General features: G+C 44.7%; 1 protein-coding gene and 2 pseudogenes across 1 annotated transcript in view; 2 read left to right on the top strand and 1 right to left on the bottom strand.

Moving 5' to 3' along the window:
* LOC124774958 (G protein-activated inward rectifier potassium channel 3-like) overlaps positions 1 to 25,518 on the bottom strand; it is a 106,711-nt gene that overhangs the window by 56,642 nt on the left and 24,551 nt on the right. The window contains exon 2 of the mRNA XM_047249676.1: positions 22,064 to 22,531. Within this exon, the coding sequence (XP_047105632.1) occupies positions 22,064 to 22,392 (329 nt within the window). The 5' untranslated portion in view covers positions 22,393 to 22,531. The remainder of the gene's footprint in view (positions 1 to 22,063; positions 22,532 to 25,518) is intronic.
* LOC124778319 lies at positions 10,565 to 10,682 on the top strand (annotated as a pseudogene).
* On the top strand, positions 23,081 to 23,198 carry LOC124778735 (annotated as a pseudogene).

The following is a 25,518-nucleotide window of genomic DNA, read 5'->3' as shown; positions in this document are numbered from 1 at the left end:
GCCGGTTTACCGGACCTCGACACAAATCCGCCCGGTCGATTCGTGCCGGGGACCAGGCGCTCCTTCCCAGTCCGGAACCTGTCTTAATTAAAGATGCGCTGATTTTTGAATCATCAACGGACTACTTGGAAATATTTCGAACTTGAATTCATCAGTGAATACGGCTCTTCCCAATACCCTGCTGTCTAATGTTGGTGTGTCGTAGTCCATTGAAGCCTTTTACTCTTGTTAACAAGGCGCAGAAATAGTTTCCTCGGTGCTACATAGCTCTGGATGTTATTTTCTGCCAAGCGCCGTCTCACTGTTGACTCAGTAACCGGTTCAAATGGCTCTGAGCACTATGGGACTCAACATCTGAGATCATCAGTCCCCTAGAACTTAGAACTACTTAAACCTAACTAACCTAAGGACATCACACACATCCATGGCCGAGGCAGGATTCGAACCTGCGACCGTAGCAGTCACGCGGTTCCGGACTGAAGTGCCTAGAACCGCACAGTCACCTCGGCCGGCCTCAGTAACTGGTATATCCCTATTTGTGTTTAGCTCAGCAGTCAATTCACGGACAGTTTTTGAATCTATTACGTTTAATGATCACGCCAAATTCTTTTTCTCGAGTTCTGATGTTATCCTGGGTGCTCCCGAGCGAGTACGAACATCATAGGACCCTGCATCTGGATGCCGTTGTACGGTCTTCACTACTACGCTGATGGAAATCTTCAATTTATTTGATATTTGTCGGACACCGTTGCCCTCTTGGTTCAAAAAATGGTTCAAATGGCTCTGAGCGCTATGCGACTTAACTTCTGAGGTCATCAGTCGCCTAGAACGTAGAACTACTTAAACCTAACTAACCTAAGGACATCACAAACATCCATGCCCGAGGCAGGATTTGAACCTGCGACCGTAGCGGTCTTGCGGTTCCAGACTGCAGCGCCTTTAACCGCACGGCCACTTCGGCCGGCGCCTTCTTGGTACAAAGGAATCTGGCACTTTCGAGCAATTTTCAGTTACTTTCATCTTCATTCGCGGCGCGTGTCCTACCTTCATATAGACGGAACTACAACTGAGCTGCCGGCCGGGGTGGCTGAGCGGTTCTAAGCGCTTCAATCTGGAAACGCGCGACCGCTACGGTCGCAGGCTCGAATGCTGCCTCGGGCATGGATGTGTGTGATGTCCTTAGGTTAGTTAGCTTTAAGTAGTTTTAAGTTCTAGGGGACTGAAGACCTCAGAAGTAAGTCCCATAGTGCTCAGAGCCATTTTGCAACTGAACTGAACTGTGAACAACGTACGTCTACACAGTCGTGCAGTCTACTGGCGGCATCTAGCGTGTTTAGTAGAATTGCTTCGACAGATAAAGTCAATTTATATAAAACTGAGCAATAGCACTATAAATGTGTATGTACAATAATTATCTCTTCAATATTGTGTCATTATTAATCGTTATTTATCATACTATTCTGCATTATAATCAATAACTCACCCCCACCTAGGTCCTTTCTAAAACGCAGCATGCAGTTCCCAAACTTATGGAGGGTAGTGTAACTTTCTGCGGAATTGAAATGAGGGCGATAAGCGAATCGGACAAGAAGTCAGTGTCGTCGTAACTGCCGTCTGCTTCACGTCTGCTGTGCAGCGAGCTACCTTAATTTAAGTATTAACTGTAGTTTTCTTACTTGTCACTTCTTATTCCGTGTGTTTTTGCTTTTAGGAAGCTTTAATTGTCGAGTGCTAGTAATAGTGTTCCATAGATTTCGTGTTTGTTTTGAATACAATCAGAGAGAGTCCCTTTAGTCAACCATAGTGCCAGTAGTGCTAGTGTTTGTTTTCAGTACAGTCCAGAGACAGGTAGTGCTATTTTCATTGTTTTCTACAAGAAGTGGCTAGAAACTACAGTTTAGTCAATAATCAGCCGCCTTTAGTGAATTAGCAGTATAGTTAAAAGTTGATTAACTCTCTACAGTAAATTGATTTCTTAGGATGGATAGGATGTGTGACTGCTGTGTACGGACGCAGGAGGAGCTGGCCACTGTTCTCGAACAGCTGAGCGTGTTGATGGCCGCGGTCAGCCGTCTTCAGGCTGCTGCCTCGGAGTGTAGCGGCAGTGGGGAGTCTGGTGCGTCGCATGGTACACCCCAGGTGTTACATGCTTCAGCCACTGTCCCTGCTGCCGAGACATCTTCGCGGGTACCGGGCGCGGTTGGGCCACCCTCTCCGAAAGGGGAGTGGCGGGTTCAGCGGCGTTCGCGGCGCACGAGGCGGAGGGTAAATGCGGTGGCTGGCCGTGTGGCATTGCCCGCTCTGCCTGTGAGTGGACATGTGGCCGCTCCTTCAGCAAGGTCCGAGCAGGCACACAGGGGGAGGGGTTTATTAGTTATTGGGAGCTCCGACGTTAGGCGGGTGATGGAGCCCCTTAGGGAAATAGCGGAAAGGTCGGGGAAGAAGGCCAGTGTTCACTCCGTCTGCTTGCCTGGGGGTCTCATCCGAGATGTGGAGGAGGCCCTGCCGGCAGCGATAGAGAGCACTGGGTGCACCCGACTGCAAATTGTTGCTCATGTCGGCACCAATGACTCCTGCCGTCTGGGTTCAGAGGTCATCCTCAGTTCGTACAGGCGGTTGGCGGAATTGGTGAAGGCGGAAAGCCTCGCTCGCGGGGTGGAATCAGAGCTAACTATTTGTAGTATCGTTCCCAGAACCGATCGTGGTCCTCTGGTTTGGAGCCGAGTGGAAGGCATAACCCAGAGGCTCAGACGATTCTGCGGAGATCTGGGGTGCAAATTTCTCGACCTCCACTGTCGGGTGGAGAAATGTAGGGTCCCCCTGAATAGGTCAGGCGTGCACTACACGCCGGAAGCGGCTACAAGGGTAGCGGAGTATGTGTGGAGTGCACATGGGGGTTTTTTGAGTTGAGAATTCCCTCCCTAGGCCCGACAAGACAACTCCTGAGACGCGGCAAGGTAGGAGTAGGCAAAATGCAACAGGGAATAACAATATTAATGTGCTAATAGTAAACTGCAGGAGCGTCTATCGAAAGGTATCAGAACCGCTCTCATTAATAAACGGTCACACAAGGGACAGAAAGTTGGCTGAAACCAGACGTAAACAGTAATGAAATCTTAAACTCAGATTGGTATGTATACCGCAGAGACAGGCTGGACAGTGAAGGGGGAGGCGTGTTTATAGCGATAAGAAGTGCAATAGTATCGAACGAAATTGACGGAGATCCGAAATGCGAAATAATTTGGGTGAGGGTCACGGTTAAAGCAGGCTCAGACATGGTAATTGGATGTCTCTATAGGCCCCATGGCTCAGCAGCTGTTGTGGCTGAGCACCTGAAGGATAATTTGGAAAATTTTTCGAGTAGATTTCCCCACCATGTTATAGTTCTGGGTGGAGATTTTAATTTGCCGGATATAGATTGGGAGACTCAAACGTTCATAACGGGTGGCAGGGACAAAGAAACCAGTGAAATTTTTTTAAGTGCTTTATCTGAAAACTACCTTGAGCAGTTAAACAGAGAACCGACTCGTGGGGATAACATATTAGACCTTCTGGTGGCACACAGACCCGAAATATTTGAAACAGTTAACGCAGAACAGGGAATCAGCGATCATAAAGCGGTTACTGCATCGATGATTTCAGCCGTAAATAGAAATACTAAAAAAGGTAGGAAGATTTTTCTGTTTAGCAAAAGTGACAAAAAGCAGATTACAGAGTACCTGACGGCTCAACACAAAAGTTTTGTCTCAAGTACAGATAGTGTTGAGGATAAGTGCACAAAGTTCAAAACCATCGTACAATACGCGTTAGATGAGTATGTGCCAAGCAAGATCGTAAGAGATGGAAAAGAGCCACCGTGGTACAACAACCGAGTTAGAAAACTGCTGCGGAAGCAAAGTGAACTTCACAGCAAACATAAACATAGCCAAAGCCTTGCAGACTAACAAAAATTACGCGAAGCGAAATGTAGTGTGAGGAGGGCTATGCGAGAGGCGTTCAATGAATTCGAAAGTAAAGTTCTATGTACTGACTTGGCAGAAAATCCTAAGAAATTTTGGTCTTATGTCAAAGCGGTAGGTGGATCAAAACAAAATGTCCAGACACTCTGTGACCAAAATGGTACTGAAACAGAGGATGACAGACTAAAGGCCGAAATACTAAATGTCTTTTTCCAAAGATGTTTCACAGAGGAAGACTGCGCTGTAGTTCCTTCTCTAGATTGTCGCACAGATGACAAAATGGTAGATATCGAAATAGACGACAGAGGGATAGAGAAACAATTAAAGTCGCTCAAAAGAGGAAAGGCCGCTGGACCTGATGGGATACCAGTTCGATTTTACACAGAGTACGCGAAGGAACTTGCCCCCCTTCTTGCAGCGGTGTACCGTAGGTCTCTAGAAGAGCGTAGCGTTCCAAAGGATTGGAAAAGGGCACAGGTCATCCCCGTTTTCAAGAAGGGACGTCGAACAGATGTGCAGAACTATAGACCTATATCTCTAACGTCGATCAGTTGTAGAATTTTGGAACACGTATTATGTTCGAGTATAATGACTTTTCTGGAGACTAGAAATCTACTCTGTAGGAATCAGCATGGGTTTCGAAAAAGACGGTCGTGTGAAACCTAGCTCGCGCTATTCGTCCACGAGACTCAGAGGGCCATAGACACGGGTTCACAGGTGGATGCCGTGTTTCTTGACTTCCGCAAGGCGTTCGATACAGTCCCCCACAGTCGTTTAATGAACAAAGTAAGAGCATATGGACTATCAGACCAATTGTGTGATTGGATTGAAGAGTTCCTAGATAACAGAACGCAGCATGTTATTCTCAATGGAGAGAAGTCTTACGAAGTAAGAGTGATTTCAGGTGTGCCGCAGGGGATGTCATAGGACCGTTCCTATTCACAATATACATAAATGACTTCGTGGATGACATCGGAAGTTCACTGAGGCTTTTTGCAGATGATGCTGTGGTGCACCGAGAGGTTGTAACAATAGAAAATTGTACTGAAATGCAGGAGGATCTGCAGCGTATTGACGCATGGTGCAGGGAATGGCAATTGAATCTCAATGTAGACAAGTGTAATGTGCTGCGAATACATAGAAAGGTAGATCCCTTATCATTTATCTACAAAATAGCAAGTCAGCAACTGGAAGCAGTTAATTCCATAAATTATCTGGCAGTACGCATTAGGAGTGATTTAAAATGGAATGATCATATAAAGTTGATCGTCGGTAAAGCACATGCCAGACTGAGATTCATTGGAAGAATCCTAAGGAAATGCCCACTGCTTGAATACTGCTCAGCAGTGTGGGATCCGTACCAGATAGGGTTGATAGAAGAGATAGAGAAGATCCAACGGAGAGCAGCGCGCTTCGTTACAGGATCATTTAGTAATCGCGAAGCGTTACGGAGATGATAGATAAACTCCAGTGGAAGACTCTGCAGAAGGGACGCTCAGTAGCTCGGTACGGGCTTTTGTTAAAGTTTCGAGAACATACCTTCACCGAAGAGTCAAGCAGTATATTGCTCCCTCCTACGTATATCTCGCGAAGAGACCATGAGGATAAAATCAGAGAGATTAGAGCCCACACAGAAGCATACCGACAATCCTTCTTTCCACGAACAATACGAGACTGGAATAGAAGGGAGAACCGATAGAGGTACTCAAGGTACCCTCCGCCACACACCGTCAGGTGGCTTGAGGAGTATGGATGTAGATGTAGATGTAGAAGCGAATAGAAGGTTTTGAAATGTGGTGATACAGAAGAAGATGGAAAATTAGATGGGTAGATCGAATAATTAATGAGGAGGTACTGCATCGAACTCAGGAAAAAAGAAATTTGTGGAACAACTTGACTAAAAGATGGGATAGGTTGATAGTGCATGACCTGTGACTTGAAGGAATCGTCATTTTTGTAAGGAAAGAAGTATGGGGACTAAAAATTGTAAGAGACCACAACTTTAATACTGTAACCAGGTTAAATGGATGTAGGCTCAATAACGTGAATCATATTCCGAAGTGTGGGCAATAGCACGGATGTTCAGGTTATAGATAGACTGTTTTACTTACTATGATATCTTCCATTCAGATAGCCCGCATCTCGTGGTCGTGCGGTAGCGTTCTCGCTTCCCAAGCCCGGGTTCCCGGGTTCGATTCCCGGCGGGGTCGGGGATTTTCTCTGCCTCGTGATGGCTGGGTGTTGTGTGCTGTCCTTAGGTTAGTTAGGTTTAAGTAGTTCTAAGTTCTAGGGGACTGATGACCATAGATGTTAAGTCCCATAGTGCTCAGAGCCATTTGAACCATTTTTCCATTCAGATATTATGGTTTAATTGAACGCCCATTTTACATAGATCTGATAGGACTTTGGCAATTGTTGGCCGTTACTTTTAGGACAGTTTCTGGTTACTTTCTTGAAAAAGAGTTTCCACTAACATTAAGAGGCGTAAATCAAGGTACTTTTCAACATCTGTATTGATCCTGAAAAAAACATGCCATACTATCAAACGAAAAGGAAGACTTCTCGCTATTAAAATTAACCACCATGTTACTTTCCCCTCTGCGTACTGTTACTTGTCCGGAAATAGACTACTACATGCCTTCGGTCGAGTAAAATCCAGTCTGTTCACTCAAGATAAAAATCACAACTAAGCTTCGTAACAACTTCCAAGCTCTTCGTGCAAAAAAGCAAGAAGGTGTTAGGAAAAATCATATGAAAACCGGTCGTTCACTATAAACGAATGAGATTTACTAATGTAATATATATCAAGTTACCGTTTACCTGGCGCGCGAGGTGGCCGCCTGGTTCGAGGCGCCATGTCACGAATTGCGCGGCCCATCCGCCGGAGGTTCGAGTCCTCCCTCGGGCATGGGTGTGTGTGTTGTTCTTAGCGTAAGTTAGTTTAAGTAGTGTGTAAGTCTAGGGACCGATGACCTCTGCAGTGTGGTCCCTTAGGAACTCACTCACACACACACCACGCACACGCACACACACCGTTTACCACCCTCTCCAAGGCCATAAAAGTCACTCTGTAATACAGTGGTTACTGCAGTTGTGTACAGACTGTCTTAACACTGTGGCCAGATCGCGAGGGTTTTCCACACGAGTGAAGTTATTTTAGCTGAGTAAGACACGAAAAATGAAGATTAGGGTTCTCATTCCGTTACACGGAAGTGAAAATATTCACATCAGTGAAAGACTGTGGTATTGGACGACTGTAAATGTGTGGCCAAGCAAGATTGCTCAGTTGAATCACTTCGGAATTATTTGAAGTTTTATTTGCAGCTCCTGCAGAAAGCAAAATGCGCCGGAAACATTATGCTTATACACAATTTTTTGAAATTGTGCTATCATTTAGTAAATGAATCAGTGATACCGTTTGTGTCTGCAAAGTAACACGGAACAAACTGTGAGAATACAGATGACGTCGGCTGAGTGTATATACAGAAGAAGCAAACACTTCGTCATCTGAGTGATAACGATTAACTATCGGTCATTGACGCTCTGACTGTTGCGTTTACCGGTGGTCATTCGAGTCCTTCCCGTTTTCTTCTGCCTGTCGCTAAGTAAAGAATAGGAAGTCGCAGCAGAAACATCGATTTTGTCTGGACACTACGTTGTTGTATGCAGTATGTTTCGGCTATTTTATCTTCAGGTTAGATTTTAAGGACTCATCTATATCATCATCATTAATGTTAGGTCAACTGGTTACAGATTGTGAAAGAAATCGCATACTGTCTTAACGAACCCGACATAGTCCCAAACTGGCTTCAAGGCGCTACTAAGATCTATTCAGCACGATGGACGGAAAAACGAGTACATTTTTACCAGTACGACACCTCCCCCATACCTCTTACAAAAAGTGGTAGCGTGGGCAGCACGCACACACTACGAAGAAAAGAGCTCCGACGTGGTAGAACGTCAACAACGGCAGTATTTGAGCAGTTGACAGATATTTTTCTACCTACATAGGGTGTAGACCTATCAAGAAAATGACCTCTCCTAGTGTTACAAGTAGAACGAGGAGGAAGTAGATTAAGGTGTCCCAACACAGGCTGTGTAACAGAACATGCCGGATGTTTCAACAACAAAGAAAGTAACACTAAAAGCAGACAGCAAAAATAGTTGAGGAAAATTGTTCTTAAATCAATCGACTCATCAGCATTGTGGAGATGGTGGTGCACAGTCTCTTATTTGTAAAGGTCAACATAACATTTTCAATGTCACTGCTACTACGCAGGTTTTCTGAACATTCTTTCTAGAAAAAGAGCCTTTTTACGTGGTTTCTCAGAAGCATGAAAGTCAAATGATGGAATGATATCTTTGAAAAGGAGACGACGAATTTCCTTCCCCCATACTTTCAGCAATCCAAGCTTGTGCTCCGTCACTAATGCGATCGTCGTCGACTTTAAGTCCTATGCATTACAAATCCTGATGGAAGCCTCGTGTAGTACTGGTTGAAACGTTAATTTTTTTAATATGATATTGTCTACAACACTGAATAATTTGATGGGAAATGACCACAGCCATGAAAGGTACGAGCACGAGATGAAATCTTGAGATCCTTAAACTGGAAAGACAAGGAAGGAATATGGGTTAATGAAGCGTTTCAGAACTACTTGCGTTTTGTGGATGACATTTTACTGTAGTGCAGATATACTTCCAGAATGATTAGAATAACTTCATTCAGTAATTTCGAAAGCAGGCATGAATTAGAATAAGACTAAAACTCAGTACGACGAAATTATCGAAAAGAAGAGCGTAAAAAATTAACAATGAAATCTTAGCTCCAGTTCAGTGTTTTTTATGAGAAGTGAGGACAAGAGATGGACAGCAGAAGAAATAAGCAGACGCGTAAAATGGCTAGGTTTACAGTCAGTGTCCATTAGCAGTTTTGACCGTAGGTAGTTAGCGACTTGCTTTAAATGTGAAAAATCATACTCAGCGAGCAACGGAAAATGTTTTTGGTTAATTGCTAGGCGAGATACGAAAACAAGCGAATGGATCAGGGAACAGACTGCAATGGCAGAAGTACCTAATTTATGGAGATGAATGAGATATGTAGCCACGTCGGTGGTTCGTGGTTGCACCAAGAGTACCCTTTGCTCGATTCCAAGGGATAAGAAAAGACAGACAACTTCATGGATGTTGGATGCATATACAGGGTGTCCTAGAAATGTTGCGACAAACTTAGAGGGTGTGTTGACGAACAAATTGAGGGTAGGAACCCGTTTCTGGAAACTTCATACAACGCCGCTACAGATCGTCGCATTCTTAGGCACCGGTGCCCGCCACTGGCGCACCCGTTCGGCAGCAAACGTGACGTTGTGCGTTGACGGGCCGTAGGCGGAACGTCTCGCAGTGTTATTTGCTATTCAGTGATGGCGACTGATTTCCACTGTCGCCAGTGGAGAAGATGAAGCTAGCTGTCGCATAGACAGGGCGTGTCTCCTACGAATGGGATGCTCTGTTGCCTCGGTGAATGACGGTTTCGGACACGGGTTTTCATCTGCATACCGAAAAAAAATTGGAGGTGTTAGAGGGTCCCAGAAGAAAAATAAACTTCAGATGGAAACCCGTGTCCGCAACTTTCATCCACTAAGGCAACAGAGAATTGAATTCATAGACGACAAGTCCTGTCTATGCAGCAGCTAGCTACATCTTCTCCAGTGGCGGCTGTGGCAATCAGTCGCGATCACCGACCAACAGACAACGTTGCGAGACATTCCGTCTATCGTCCGTCAGCGTACAAAGCCAAAATTGCTGCCGAAGGGATGGCCTGGACACACGCGCCTATAGCTTCGACGCTCTGTAGTGTTGTTGGTAGTCATATGGACATGTAGCCTGAAAGGCGTTCCGAGGCACCTACGCCCAGTTGAAGATAGAGATGAAAGACCTTTGTTAGTGCAGGTTTCAGTGATTGTAGGCCTACGTGAGAACACACAAGGCAAGTGGGAAAGTTCTGCCTGTGCTTGTGTTTCAACGGTATGGTGGCAGCGAACAATCAGTGCTGGTTCAGCCTCAGTGTGTGGGCGGGGGTTATTGGCGACTACCTATCGAGACGAATCACCCTTCGACTACGTTCTACGAAACCCTGCCAACCCTGCTGGAAGACGAGTCTTTGGCCGTACAAAGGATAATGTGCCTACTACATCACTTATGATGCAGTTCAGCTCCTTAAAGTGCTGAGGCATATCGACAACTTATACACCGAGCACACAGTGAGACTAAACTGGTGCTGGTGGTTCACTGCCACCATACCACTGATACACACAGTACAGAAAGAACATTCCCACGCGCTTGGTGCGTTCTCAGATATACTATCAATCACTCAAACCAACACTATCAAAAATTACCCTCAAGTGGGTGTACCTTCCTCACAGCGCATATCTGGCCATTCCGCATGCATATATGGCCTTTTTTCCTGTTCCTCCTAAAGTTTACTCCCATTTAGCGAAATCTTCCAGTTTTTCAACAAATCAGAATCAGTGGAGCATATTAATGAATTTATGTAATAGCTATTTTGTACCCCAGATTACTAAATAATGTGTGGCATTTGAGACCTTGGCAACGGCCTTGCCGCAGTGGATACACCGGTTCCCGTCAGATCACCGATGTTAAGCGCTATTGGGCGTGGCCGGCACTTGGATGGGTGACCATCCGGGCCGCCATGCGCTGTTCCCATTTTTCGGGGTGCACTCAGCCTCGTGATGCCAACTGAGGAGCTACTCGACCGAATAGTAGCGGCTCCGGTCAAAGAAAACTATCATAACGACCGGGAGAGCGGTGTGCTGACCACACGCCCCTCCTATCTGCATCCTCAGTTGAGGATGACACGGCGGTCGGATGGTCCCGATTGGCCACTTGTGGCCTGAAGACGGAGTGCATATTTGAGACCTTAGTTTCTCCTGGCGTATACAATGTCCAAATAACTTACGCGAATGTAGCCGGGTGACGTCGTCGACAACCGCCGATTTTTCAGTAGGACAACGCCCTGCCATTTTCAAGGCAAAACTACAGTAAGTAAGCGCTGTGCAAGCGAATGTAAAACCTCGGTTTTCAGAGAAACTCCGCAAAGATAACACACACACACACACACACACACACACACACACACACACACATGCACACGTCAGAAGTTGTTGACAGTGACGGGGAGTAGCATAAACACTGTTCCTCTGTTTTTTGACAAGTGAGACAGCAGTATTCCATGCAGAATTTAAACAAAAACCACCATATCTATTTATAAGGTTACTTGCTAATTTAATTTCAATAGCTTCCTTAAAAACACTATCCCAATAACTGTAAGTGCATGCCACAATCTCCGTGTTGTTGTATTCCATAGGATGGGCGGTGCCAAGACAGTGTTCTGCAATGGCGGATTTACTCGGCTGCTGTAAGCATCTGTGCCGCTTACGCTTGGTACACTGGTCCTCCACGGTCCTGATAGTCTGACCAACGTTTGAAAAGAAACGGTAGACACCCGCCTTAAGCAAACTAAGTCATACTGTACGGAACCTCAAAAGGACCCTGATCTTAGACTCTTCACATTTCCGCAAAGTACGACCAATCCTGTACGAAATGTAGCCACCTCGGTATTACCATCTCTCACCCGCTGCACAGTTGGTCGATAGCGCAACGTTCGTGTAATTTGTATTTCACTATAACCATAATGACGAAAAGTGACTTCTAGATGGGATAAAACAGCTGACAAACTCTCAGGGTCCGAGATGACATGGGCCCTGTGAACCCTTCACGTTGAGTCGAATGGTGACAACTGTCAACTTGCATGTACAAATCAGTGTGAGTAGGCTTCCTATAAATGACATGCCACAAAGAACCATCCACCTTCCTCCTGATCAGCACATTAAGGAAAGGAAGACAGCCGTCCTTTTCCACTTCCATCGTGAAACCAATATTCGAGTGGATTGAATTCAGGTGTTCTAAAAAGTCGTTCAAATTCTCACTGCCATGAGGCCAAACAAGAAAGTACCGACTATATATCTAAAAATTGCAGGTGTCAAAGTCGCCGACTCCAAGACACCTTCTTCGAAATCTTCCATACACAAATTGTCAGTTATAGGTGACAATGGGCTTCCCATCGCAACTAGCATCACTGGTGACTGAATAAAAAGTAAGTAGAAGTCAACACGCGTCGAAATACGTTCTTTAATTCAGCCCCAAACCGAACTTCAATCAGCCGTAACGAATCAGACAGAGGAACACGAATGAAGAGAGAGACAACATCGTAACATACTAGAATATCAGAGTCATTCAAACGCGTTCTCTCTAATCGACGTAAGATATCCGTCGACTTCTTGATGTGGGCCGGCTGGAGTGGCCGTGCGGTTCTAGGCGCTACAGTCTGGAGCCGAGCGACCGCTATGGTCGCAGGTTCGAATCCTGCCTCGGGCATGGATGTGTGTGCTGTCCTTAGGTTAGTTAGGTTTAATTAGTTCTAAGTTCTAGGCGACTTATGACCTCAGAAGTTAAGTCGCATAGTGCTCAGAGTCATTTGAACCATTTTTTCTTGATGTGGTGTCCACACCGACCTACTATAGGGCTCAACAGAGTAGCAAGGTGTTTCGCTACTTTACTCACAATCGGACGAAGAGAAACGTTTTCCTTGTGGACCTATGGAAGGCCGTATAACCTAGGGGGAAGAGCTCAATAAGAATTGTGACTCTTGATAGTCTCCTGCGATAAGAAACTTTTCTTCAGAAGGCTGTTAAGTGTTTCTCTCAGCACTTTTTGTGGGGTCAGCATCGATCCTACGACAGGCTGAATCAGACAGTAAACACTGCTGTTTTGAACGTAATCCTGCTTGTTCAGAACAACGGTAGCATTGTCCTTGTCCGTAGGTAAAATAATAATATCCCGATCAACTCCAAATGAGCGTAAAACAGCCCTCTCAGCCGCTTTGACATTTCTCTTGGGACGACGTGCCGCTGTCAACACACGATGTGCCCCCCCCCCCCCCCCCCCCCCACCTATCAGCCTCTGCTACATGTGAAGGTAGTTTCAAAACAACCTGTTAAATAGAACTAATAGAATCAATCACTTGCAAATGCTTTGGAGTCGGTGCAAAATTTAAACCTTTTCTAGCACGGATAAAGCTGCACCGTTAAAAGCTTTTCCCGTGAGGTTTACCACAGAACATTGATATGTAGTATTAGACCTCAAGCAATGGAAGTGTTCAAACTTTGCCAAATTCCGGGCAGTTGCAGAATAAAATTTCCACTCTGACTACGACCATGAAGCAGCAGCATCCAGCCAGTCCCATGAGAAAGACAAAATTTTTGAGGTAATTGTTAAAGGAAGCCGAAACAATTCCTTGGAAAGAAAAACCAACAGTCGGCGAATGTAATGGATCCTTTCCCGAATAAGAGCTAGTTCAGAGCGTTGTTTGATGCGATTGGCGACGGATGAATTCATATGATGCACAATTTTGTCAAACGTTGCACCAACATTTTGATGACAACACCTCAGTGAAAATGGTAACGCACATTGCAGTATCATTGTATTGCACCAAAGTTTATCCAACCTCCGCAAGCAACGATACATTTTCTCCCAGTAGTAGCAAACAATGTGAGACCTTCGTTTCTCCCGGCGTATACAACGCTAAAATAACGTGACGGAATGCAGCCAGGAGCACATCCTGACATTTTCAAGTTTTGCCGTGAAAGTGGCAGGGCGTGCTCTTGTCGAAACATCCGCGATTGTCGACGACGACCCGGCTGCTTTACCGTAAGTTATCTGAACATGTGTGAGATGACCCAACACTTCAACATTCTTGACGAATGTTGAGTGTAGTCAAAATTAGCCACCACCTCGAAAAAAAATAAAATTACGTGATTAATGTTTTGCTTGTTTGCAATTACGTGTCTGCAGTCCTGGTACAAACCAACGTTACACATTGAAATTACATTGTTGCAGAAGTTCTAGGTGTCAAAGCAAAATGGCGCAGGCTACTGATAAAGTGAAGTGGAATAACTAATTTTCGGCAGCATCAGAAATGTTACAGCTTTGACAGTCAATGCAGACAGCTAAAGAAGTCACTTGACACGGCAGCAACATTTCCGCTGCTGCCGAAACCTAATTACTGCACTATACTCGACTATTGCTGGGATACGCCATTTTGTTTTGCTCATATGGTACTGTAGGAGGAGTGGCTGGGGGGGGGGGGGGGCGAGAGGAGGATGTTTAATGTATACGAGAACTCGGGACCTTTGTCTTTCGCGGGCAAGTTCAAATGGTTCAAATGGCTTGAGCACTATGGGACTTAACATCTGAGGTCATCAGTCCCCTAGAACTTAGAACTACTTAAACCTAACTAACCTAAGGACATCACACACATCTATGCCCGAGGCAGGAGTCGAACCTGCGACCGTAGCAGTCGCGCGGCTCCGGACTGCGCGCCTAGAACCGCGAGACCACCGCGGCCGGCTCGCGGGCAAGTGTTCTACCGACTGAACCTCAGGAGCACAACTCAGGACCCATACTCACAGCAGTAATTCCGCCGGTACCTCGTCTCGAACCCTCCAAACTTGCCGTTCTCCTGAGAAACTTGCAGGACTAGCAAGGTCCGGCAGACAGTTTTAACCTGGCAGAGAGTTTCATATCAGTGGACACGCCGCCTCAGAGCGAAAAATTCGACATGGAGACAAAAAAATTGTAGAAACGGTTATCAGGTGAAACGACGCATATCGTTGCGAAATTCCCACAATGTTTTATCGGCACAGCTGCCCGGCATCTTCCTGTGCGACGAACGCACTGCTGAGCAGTGTCTGCGCCTTCTTATTTGTATCAGTCTAACTTTAAACCGCGAAGGCGCCAAATCCAATGGAACAACGAAGCATTGCTGATCGGTAGAAAAGAGGACCACCACGCCACCTAACCGGCGACAAACCGAGGACTCGGACGCACCCGCAGATGCTGTCGCTGCTCCCTTGCACTTCCGCCTGTGTCGCCCTCGACAAAGCCACAACTCTGTCGCTGGCGCCGTGGCCACCCTCGACGCTGTCGTAGGAACATTTAAGTCTCTACTGAAGGGTTATCAACTGACTGATCAGTGGCTCCCTTTGTGGTCGCTGTGGCTTTAATATTGCAGGCCATGAATCCCTTCCTGTGCTAAACTGAAAACTTGCATCTTTGTTCGCGAGATTTGTCGAGTTGCGAAGTTCAACGGTTTCTTTCATTATTCTATCCCTATACGAAAATGTCGACAACAGAATTTTAGTAGACTGAAGAAGCTCAGCGAAGTATTCGCTACATCTGAAGTGCCTGTCAGTTACGGCAACGAAGTTTTGTGTGGATTGCACAACGAAATTCGCCCGAGAACGATTTGTTCAAATACTCCGTCGGGAAAGTCTTAACTAACAAAAAAGTTACGTAACAAGTTTGTGTGCGTGGCCATCATCCGCAACAAGCACAGAAATATTCATTTTGTAAGTAGAAAAACAACTTTATCTTGCTGCAGCATATTTTATGACGCGTTTCACTTTTTACTTTAAGGCATCATCAGTGGATCTAGAATGACACAGTTTTGTTTTGATGTGCGACATTTGTAGCCTATGAAACAGTTCACGGTATACGCAAATAAGTGATTACTTACAGTTCAAATGGTTCAAATGGCTCTCAGCACTATGGGACACAACTGCTGAGGTCATTAGTCCCCTAGAACTTAGAACTAGTTAAACCTAACTAACCTAAGGACATCACAAACATCCATGCCCGAGGCAGGATTCGAACCTGCGGTCTTGCGGTTCCAGACTGCAGCGCCTTTAACCGCACGGCCACTTCGGCCGGCTTACTTACAGTTAATCGAGTTTTTGGCTGGCATCTGCTTTCTCTCTCACCTGGTCACATGCTGGATGTCGCGCTGTAACTTCACTTACGGAACATAAGCACATTTTCACGTTATGAACTTCTTTCTTCACAATTTTCTTGTTCTTTGCGGTAGTTGCTGTGGAGCACTATGATTCTTCTGTCGCTAGCTATAGATATTTTACCGAAAACTGTGATTTAAAGTCGTAACTAATATGTGTTCACTTCTTATTTGGTTTGTTTATGTAGATGCTGCAACCTAACGCCGTATATCCTGAAAACTAACGTCTGTTCATTTCTGATCTCTTTTTATCCCGGTGGAGGTTCGAGTCCTTCCTCGGGCATGGGTGTATGTGTTTGTCCATAGGATAATTTAGGTTAAGTAGTGTGTAAGCTTAGGAACTGATGACCTCAGCAGTTAAGATTTCACACACATTTGAACATTATTCTTTTTATACGGCAGGTACCAGCCAAAGACTAGAAAAACTGTAAACAATCACTTATTTACGTATAAAATAAAACGTGAACTGTTTTATAATCTACAAATATCTCACATCGGACACTGAACTAAGCAGCCATGTTTAAAACTTTCATATTAAAACAATAGTGTATTATCATTTTAGACTCCACCGAAGATGCCTTAACCCTGTGGTGCATGAATTTCACTACATTGGACAACTTTTAATTGTCAATTCTCTGGATTTTCAATCAGTCATGAGGCTGCAAATGCATGCAGGACACAACACCAGTAGGGAGTGCCCACTGCAGTGAACTGTGTGCATTTGCAGCCTCAGGACTGATTGAAAATGCCAAAGAAGCGACGATTAACAGCTGTCCACTGTAGTGGACGCTATGCTCCACAGGGTTAAAGTAAAAGGCGAAATGTGTCTGGAACAAATAAAATACGTTGAAGCAAGAAAAAGGCATTTTTTAATTTACAAAACTAATAAATACGCAAATTTATTTTTTCGAAGTGCTAATTAAGAATTTATGACTACCCTACTACAAGTCGATAGGGAGCATGCTTACGGTGGAGCAGAAGTACCGTTACCAAAGGACACAAATGCTGAGAATCTAACGCATCCCAGCCTCCCCCCCCCTCCACCAACATTGACACAAGTATATACTTTGTTCATCATAAGAGTAAACCTAATGTAAACAAACGCAATGATCGGTCAGCAGCAACACACATACACTGCTGTTGGAAATAGGTCCCACTTAATTATTAAATATTCTTGTTACTATGTTAAGATAAATGATACTTTAATATATTCTAATGTATTAAGAGCCATCAAAGTTTCTCTAAATCATACTTTAGCTATGTATTTTTTATTTCAAAAATCGTGGGCAGACGCAGTCTGTGTTCTGTTGTGCTCTGATTGTCGCACTGGTAATATGTAGTGTGAAAATGGCTGACACTGCTTGCAGCTCCGTAGTGAAAAACAGAGCTGGAATACGGTTGAACAGTGACGAGAAACGTATTGTTCTCAATGCTTTTCACAGGTTTACAGAAAAAAATCACCTTTGAAGTTTACAGGAAAAATCGCCTTTGAAGTTTACAGGAAAAATCGCCTTTGAAGTTCTCCGAGAACTTTGTTTATTAAAGTTCAGACAGTTAAGTAAATGGGATGCATTGCGGAATCGGTAGCGTTGCAGAAGCGCAATTTGACGCCCGCGGATCGCTGGTTCAGATCTCTCTTTGGTCTTCTTTTTTCGTGCAATTTGGAATGCCTACCTGTTTTAAATATAAAACTCATCAAATATATCCCGATTGTCACGTATCTAATCACGAGTTTTATGATAAATGCACGTGTTCTTGTTTCTAATTGCATATTGCACACAATATTCCAGTTTTCATTGCAAATATAAATGCTGTTGTGGTCAATCCAGACACTGCTACGATTTTTACCCTCCACGCTGCCCTCCAATACTAAGTTGGTGATCCCTTGATGCCTCAAAATATGTCCTACCAACCGATCCCTTCTTCCAGTGAAGTTGTGCCACAAACTCCTCTTCTCCCCAATTCTATTCAATACCTCCTCATTAGTTACGTGATCTACCCACCTAATCTTCAGCATTCTTCTGTAGCACCACATTTCGAAAGCTTCTATTCTCTTCTTGTCCAAACTATTTATCGTCCACGTTTCACTTCCATACATGGTTAAATTCCATACAAATACTTTCAGAAAAGACTCCCCGACACTTAAATCTGTACTTGTGTTAACAAATTTGTCTTCTTCAGAAACGTTTTCCTTGCCTTGCTAATCGTTTTTAGAAGATTGTTATTAAAGGTTTTAAAAAACCTTTAATAACAAAAAATGTTAACAAAAAATAACATAAAAATAACGACAGAAACCTTTAATAACAAAAAATCTTTCATAACAATCTTAAGAAAACTTAATAAAATAAATTTTTAAGGCAAAAATCAAAAATAAAATACTCTTATTTGGATTATGTCCATTGTTTTGTACCAGAGATGTGGTCTTACACGAGCCAGATTGATAAGCGTCGAACAAACATGGAAAACAATTTTCACGGCATCGAGTAAACTATACAAATGCTGCATCTTTACAGTTCCGCCATACCAGTACAATATGAACCAAACAGAACTGAACTGGAGATAAGTTAAGGGATTTGTCCCGAGAAGTAACAAGACGTTTAAGCTGCCAGACGTACTGAACGAATGCACGAAGCTTTGTCAACGTCACTGCCGAATGCTCGCGGGATGCAGAATGTTACGTCATAATACAAGAAGAGAACATGTGGTGCTTGGCTGGCTTCGTGGATTCTGTTGTTCGATTCGTTATCAACGTAGCAAATGACAGTTCCAGTCCTGGAATGTATTTCTCGGCTTAGGATATGGCAGGAGTTCAAAGATTACCAGACGAATGACTGTAAGTAGTACCTACAGTTACTTCATTATTAACAATATGATGCAGGCCCTGCGTGACGCTTTTAAGTAACGCATAGCTCAGGCGGAAAATTTACCCTGTGCTCACATTAGGAATTTTCATCAATTTTGTTTACAGTAAAAGTGCTATGTTAGCTAAGAACGTGCACTATTGCTGCAATTTTGCCGGATATTATTTCATTCTGTTTAAAAATTAAATTACGTACGAAGCTATATTATTTCTCTGCTCGTCCCTTTTTTTCGTCTTAACTGCAACTTACTATAACTGAAATGGCGTGGGAGTCGGGACAGGTTCCATCAGACTGGACGAAAGCAGTAATCACACCAATCGTTAAACATGGAAACAGAAAAGATTGTAACAACTACAGAGGTATCTCTTTAATCAGCGTTGTGGGTAAAATCTTCTCAGGTATTGTTGAAAGGAAAGTGCGAGTATTAGTTGAGGACCAACTGGATGAAAATCAGTGTGGGTTTAGGCCTCTTAGAGGTTGTCAGGACCAGATCTTTAGCTTACGGCAATTAATGGAGAAGTGTTATGAGTGGAACAGGGAATTGTATCTATGCTTTATAGATCTAGAAAAGGCATATGACCAGGTTCCTAGGAGGAAGTTATTGTCTGTTCTACATGATTATGGAATAGGAGGCAAACTTTTGCAAGCAATTAAAGGTCTTTACATGGATAGTCAGGCAGCAGTTAGAGTTGACGGTAAATTGAGTTCATGGTTCAGAGTAGTTTCAGGGGTAAGACAAGGCTGCAACCTGTCTCCACTGTTGTCATATTATTTATGGATCATATGTTGAAAACAATAGACTGGCTGGGTGAGATTAAGATATGTGAACACAAAATAAGCAGTCTTGCATATGCGGATGACTTAGTTGTGATGGCAGATTCGATTGAAAGTTTGCAAAGTAATATTTCAGAGCTAGATCAGAAATGTAAGGACTATGATATGAAGATTAGCATCTCCAAAACGAAAGTAATGTCAGTGGGAAAGAAATATAAACGGATTGAGTGCCAAATAGGAGGAACAAAGTTAGAACAGGTGGACGGTTTCAAGTACTTAGGATGCATATTCTCACAGGATGGCAACATAGTGAAAGAACTGGAAGCGAGGTGTAGCAAAGCTAATGCAGTGAGCGCTCAGCTACGATCTACTCTCTTCTGCAAGAAGGAAGTCAGTACCAAGACTAAGTTATCTGTGCACCGTTCAATCTTTCGACCAACTTTGTTGTACGGGAGCGAAAGCTGGGTGGATTCAGGTTACCTTATCAACAAGGTTGAGGTTACGGATATGAAAGTAGCTAGGATGGTTGCAGGTACTAGTAGATGGGAACAATGGCAGGAGGGTGTCCACAATGAGGAAATCAAAGAAAAACTGGGAATGAACTCTATAGATGTAGCAATCAGGGCGAACAGGCTTAGATGGTGGGGTCATGTTACACGCATGGGAGAAGCGATGTTACCCAAGAGACTCATGCGTTCAGCAGTATAGGGTAGGAGGAGTCGGGGCAGATCAAGGAGAAGGTACCTGGATTCGGTTAAGAATGATTTTGAAGTAATAGGCCTAACATCAGAAGAGGCACCAATGTTAGCACTGAATAGGGGATCATGGAGGAATTTTATAAGGGGGCTATGCTCCAGACTGAACGCTGAAAGCCATAATCAGTCTTAAATGATGATGATGATGAACTGCAACTGCTCGGCTCATCGCAGGTTAGCTGGAGCAGCTGGCTGGGTGTCCAAGTTAAAGCTGGTAAAGCTGTTGTCCCGTATTACCGTTCAGTCGATGTGCTCGTAACGCAGAGCATAAACTATATCGCTATTATCGTACTTGACTGTACTTGAGACAGCATGCCTTCGGCCCTGCCTGTAACGATATCCAGTGAGATGGCGCGGAAGAATACATGTTGTTCTTGTTGTTGTTGTTGTGGTCTTCAGTCCTGAGACTGGTTTGATGCAGCTCTCCATGCTACTCTATCCTGCGCAAGCTTCTTCATCTCCCAGTACCTACTGCAACCTACATCCTTCTGAATCTGTTTAGCGTATTCATCTCTCGGTCTCCCTCTACGATTTGTACCCTCCACGCTGCCCTCCAGCACTAAATTGGTGATCCCTTGATGCCTCAGAATATGTCCTAGCAATCGATCCCTTCTTCTAGTGAAGTTGTGCCACAAATTTCTCTTCTCTCCAATTCTATTCAATACTTCCTCATTAGTTATGTGATCTGCCCATCTAATCTTCAGCATTCTTCTGTAGCACCACATTTCGAAAGCTTCTATTCTCTTCTTGTCTAAACTATTTATCGTCCATATTTCACTTCCATAAATGGTTACACTCCATACAAATACTTTCAGAAGCGACTTCCTGACATTTAAATCTATACTCGATGTTAACAAATTTTTCTTCTTCAGAAAGGCTTTCCTTGCCATTGCCAGTCTACATTTTATATCCTCTCTAGTTCACCGTCGTCAGTTATTTTGCTCCCCAAATAGCAATACTCATTTACTACTTTAAGCGTCTCATTTCCTAATCTAATTCCCGCAGCATCACCCGATTTAAAATGGTTCAAATGGCTCTCAGCACTATGGGACTCAACTGCTGTGGTCATAAGTCCCCTAGAACTTAGAACTACTTAAACCTAACTAACCTAAGGACATCACACACATCCATGCCCGAGGCAGGATTCGAACCTGCGACCGTAGCGGTCGTGCGGTTCCAGACTGTAGCGCCTTTAACCGCTCGGCCACTCCGGCCGGCCTCACCCGATTTAATTCGACTACATTCCATTATTCTCGTTTTGCTTTTGTTGATGTTCATCTTATACCCTCCTTTCAAGACACTGTCCATTCCGTTCAACTGCTCTTCCAAGTCCTTTGCTGTCTCTGACAGAATTACAATGTCATCGGCGAACCTCAAAGTTTTTATTTCTTCTCCATGGATTTTAATTCCTACTCCGAATTTTTCTTTTGTTTCCTTTACTACTTGCTCAATATACAGATTGAATAACATCGGGGAGAGGCTACAATCCTGTCTCGCTCCCCTCCCAACCACTGCTTCCCTTTCATGTACCTCGACTCTTATAACTGCCATCTGGTTTCTGTACAAATTGTAAATAGCCTTTCGCTCCCTGTATTTTACCCCTGCAACCTTTAGAATTTGAAAGAGAGTATTCTAGTCAAATACATTATGTTTGCGTAAGATTTTTTCTTACGATGAACATATAGACGCAGCTGCAATCTGGGGAATGGTGTGAGGAGATGAGACGGGCTGTTACTTGCTCCCTCCCTCTACACAGGGACAGGGATACAGGCAGGGACGGGGCAGTACCTTCTGGAGGCGGCAGAGCGCGCGCTGCTGAGGTGAGAGGCGGGCGTGGCGCGGTTCCAGGCCGCGGGGTTGAGCAGCGTGCGCGAGTCGTCGCCGTAGCTGGCCAACGAGTCGATGGGCGACCGCAGCGGCGAGTACCCGTCGTCGACGGCCGCCTCCGTGTTGTTGTTCTCGTCGTCGTCCGTCGTCGTCGTGGCGGTCGTCGTCGTGCTCGTCACCAAGTTGGACAGCGGCGGCCGCGGGCGCGCCGCCCCTTCCGCCTCTCCGTCCGTGGGCGGCATCGGAATGACCACGACTTCCGCTTTGTCGAAGAACTCCGCCGCGCTCATGGCCGGATAGCGCTCGCCTCTGCCGTACCGGAACTGCTATCACCACTACTCGCCAGAGGGCTACGGTTCTCTTTTCATTTTAGTCGGGCGACTCCTGCTTCCGCCGCCGATCTCCCCAACTCGCCGCCCCTCTCGATAGCTGCGGAGAGCCACACAGTGAATGAGTAACTGGTTGCGAAATACGCACACGGGGCGCTCTATCTCGTGTCGGGTCGTGAGCGGCGTCTGCCTGACGTGAGCACAAACTGTTACGGACGCTTAGTAAGCAAAGATACTACGGTTCTCGCTCCAGGACTTGGGCGAGACGCCTTACTTTCGTGACCGTACGATCGGCGCTGGGACGGTTTATCTGACTCAGACGCTTCTGCGGACCTCACGCTCCTGTGGTGGGACTGTCACGTGACGCGGACAGTAAGGGGTGATACAGTGCGAGGGGGGAGTTGATACGGACGGACATTGTATCCCACACAGTCTTAAGCCATAAAAAAGCTGATAAGACATAAAACAGTGGTTACCTCGAGAGTAAATCGACAAGTCACAAGCAAAAATTCTAATTTACAAACATATCTGCTTCAGGTAATAAATCCACACGTTTCAGAAATGATATGTTCAAAGGTTCCTAAGCTTACAAGTATTTTTTTTTCATCTGATGATGTGAATTATTTTTTTAAATGCATTATGACTTCATGGCAACGGCCTTGCCGCAGTGGATATACCGGTTCCCGTCAGATCACCGAAGTTAAGCGCTGTCGGGCGTGGCCGGCATTTGCATGGGTGACCATCTGGGTCGCCATGCGCTGTTGCCATTTTTCGGGGTGCACTCAGCCTCGTGATGCCAATTGAGGAGCTACTCGACCGAATAGTAGCGGCTCCGGTCAAAGAAAACTATCGTACCGACCGGGAGAGTGGTGTGCTGACCACACGCCCCTCCTATCCGCGTCCTCATCTAAGGATGATACGGCGGTCGGATGGTCCCGATCGGCCACTTGTGGCCTGAAGACGGAGTGCATATTATGACTCCATAACGAGGGCTAGAACTATCAGACAATCAGTTTAACACGTCATGGGTCCAAGTTGCTGACAAGAATAATATACATAAGAATGGAAAAGAAAATTGAGCAGCTCTTAGATGACGATCAGATTGGTTTTAGGAAGGGTAAAGGCACCAGAGAGGCAGTTCTGACGTTTTGGTTGGTAATGGAAGCAAGACTGAAGAAAAATCGGGACACGTTCATAGGAATTGTCGACCAGGAAAAACCGTTCGACAGTGTAAAATAGTGCAAGATGTCCGAAATTATGAGAAAAATAGGGGGTAAGCTATAGGGGAAGACGGGTTCGAAGAGGGAGCAATAAGACTGGAAGCCTTCGCCACTACTGTTCAGTCTACACATCGAGGAAGCAAGTGGGTTTAGGTCCAAGATGAAGGGGTATCAATGATAAAATTCGCTGATGACATTGCTATCATCAGTGAAATTCAAGAAGACTTATAGTATCTGCTGAATGCAATGAAGTCTACTGAATATAGACTGAGAGTAAACCGAAGAAAGACGAAAGTAACGAGAAGCAGCTGAAATGAGAACAGCGTGAGTCCTAATATCAGAATTGATGATCGCGAAGTAGATGAAGTTAACGCGTTCTGCTACCTAGGCATCAAAATAATCAACGATGAACGGAGCAAGGAGGACGTAAAAAGTAGAACAGAACTGGCCAAGAGAAATTTACTGGTATCAAACATGGGTCTTCATACGAGGAAGAAATTTCTGAGAATGTACATTAGGAGAACAGCATTGTCTACGGTAGTGATACGTGTACAGTGGTTAAACCGGAACGCAAGAGAATCGATGCATTGAGATGTGTTGCTACAGAAGAATATTGAAAATTAGGTAGACTGAAAGGTAAGGAATGACAGGTACTCCGCAGAATCGGCGAGGGAAGGAATATATGGGAAACACTGATAAGAAGAAGGGACAGGTTGTTAGGAGATGTGTTAAGACATCAGAGAATAACTTCCATGGTACTAGATCAAGCTGAAGAAGACAAAAGCTGAACAGAAAGGCGGAGTTTCGATACATCCAGCAAACGATAAAGGACGATGATGATGTTTGGTTTGCCGCGCGGGATTACCCGAGCGGTCTAGGGCGCTGCAGTCATAGACCGTGCGGCTGGTCCCGGCGGAGGTTCGAGTCCTCCCTCGGGCATGGGTGTGTTTGTTTGTCCGTAGGATGATTTAGGTTAAGTAGTGTGTAAGCTTAGGGACTGATGACCTTAGCAGTTAAGTCCCATATGATTTCACACACATTTTTTTGACACATTTACCCTCCTCCATCGGTTTACGAGACCGTCTAATACAGTACAGAGGTTCAAACAGTTGTGGGTTGCTGTAGTTTTGCAGAGATGAAGAAGCTTGCACAGGAAAGACCAGCCCCCTTTCTATGCTTATCTTCTTCTCCCCTTCTGTCATCATCTCCTTCTGCCGCCTCTCTCTGTCCATCCCTTGTTTTCCGCTTTCTGTGGCAATTTCCTCCCATCCCTTTGTCAATCTATTGTTGCACACCCTCTCTCACTTTGAGTCTTGTTATTGTTTTTGCAAGTTCAGATTCTGTAGTACAAGCCGAAAAGCAAGTTCGGGCGGAGTTTAGTTTTACATTATAAAAAGAAGCACATGTTCGCATGCAATGTTGTGTCAAAATTTCAAACTTCCGGAGATTTAAGATTTAGAACAAACGGACATGAGGTTTTCTCTGACAACGTGTCCCCTTTAAACATTATTTATATACCATATGGCGTTCCAGTAGGCATATAAAAGTACGCACGTACTCGAAAGCAAGATTGTGTCAAAATTTCAAGGCAGTTGGTGATGAACTTTAGGAGATTTACGATTTTGAACACACAAAATATTTATATTTTTATTGACATAGGTCTAAATGGTGCAACTGTGTTCTAAAATCAACGTTGAGCATGTGCCCAAAGATATGACTGACCCTGATCTGACTGTCATACCGCTATGAGCGTGTCAGCCTGATCAGTTTCAGTACCTTGCAGCCAGCTACCAAACAAAGCTGAATTGCACGCAGTCACGATCACTTATTTCAGGTACCATCTTAGGAAATGTTTCACGATACTTTC

The sequence above is a fragment of the Schistocerca piceifrons genome, chromosome 2 (genome assembly GCF_021461385.2).
Source record: "Schistocerca piceifrons isolate TAMUIC-IGC-003096 chromosome 2, iqSchPice1.1, whole genome shotgun sequence".
NCBI lineage: Eukaryota > Metazoa > Arthropoda > Insecta > Orthoptera > Acrididae > Schistocerca > Schistocerca piceifrons.
Note: the sequence above shows the minus strand (reverse complement) of the source record. Positions and strands in the feature narration are given on the sequence as shown.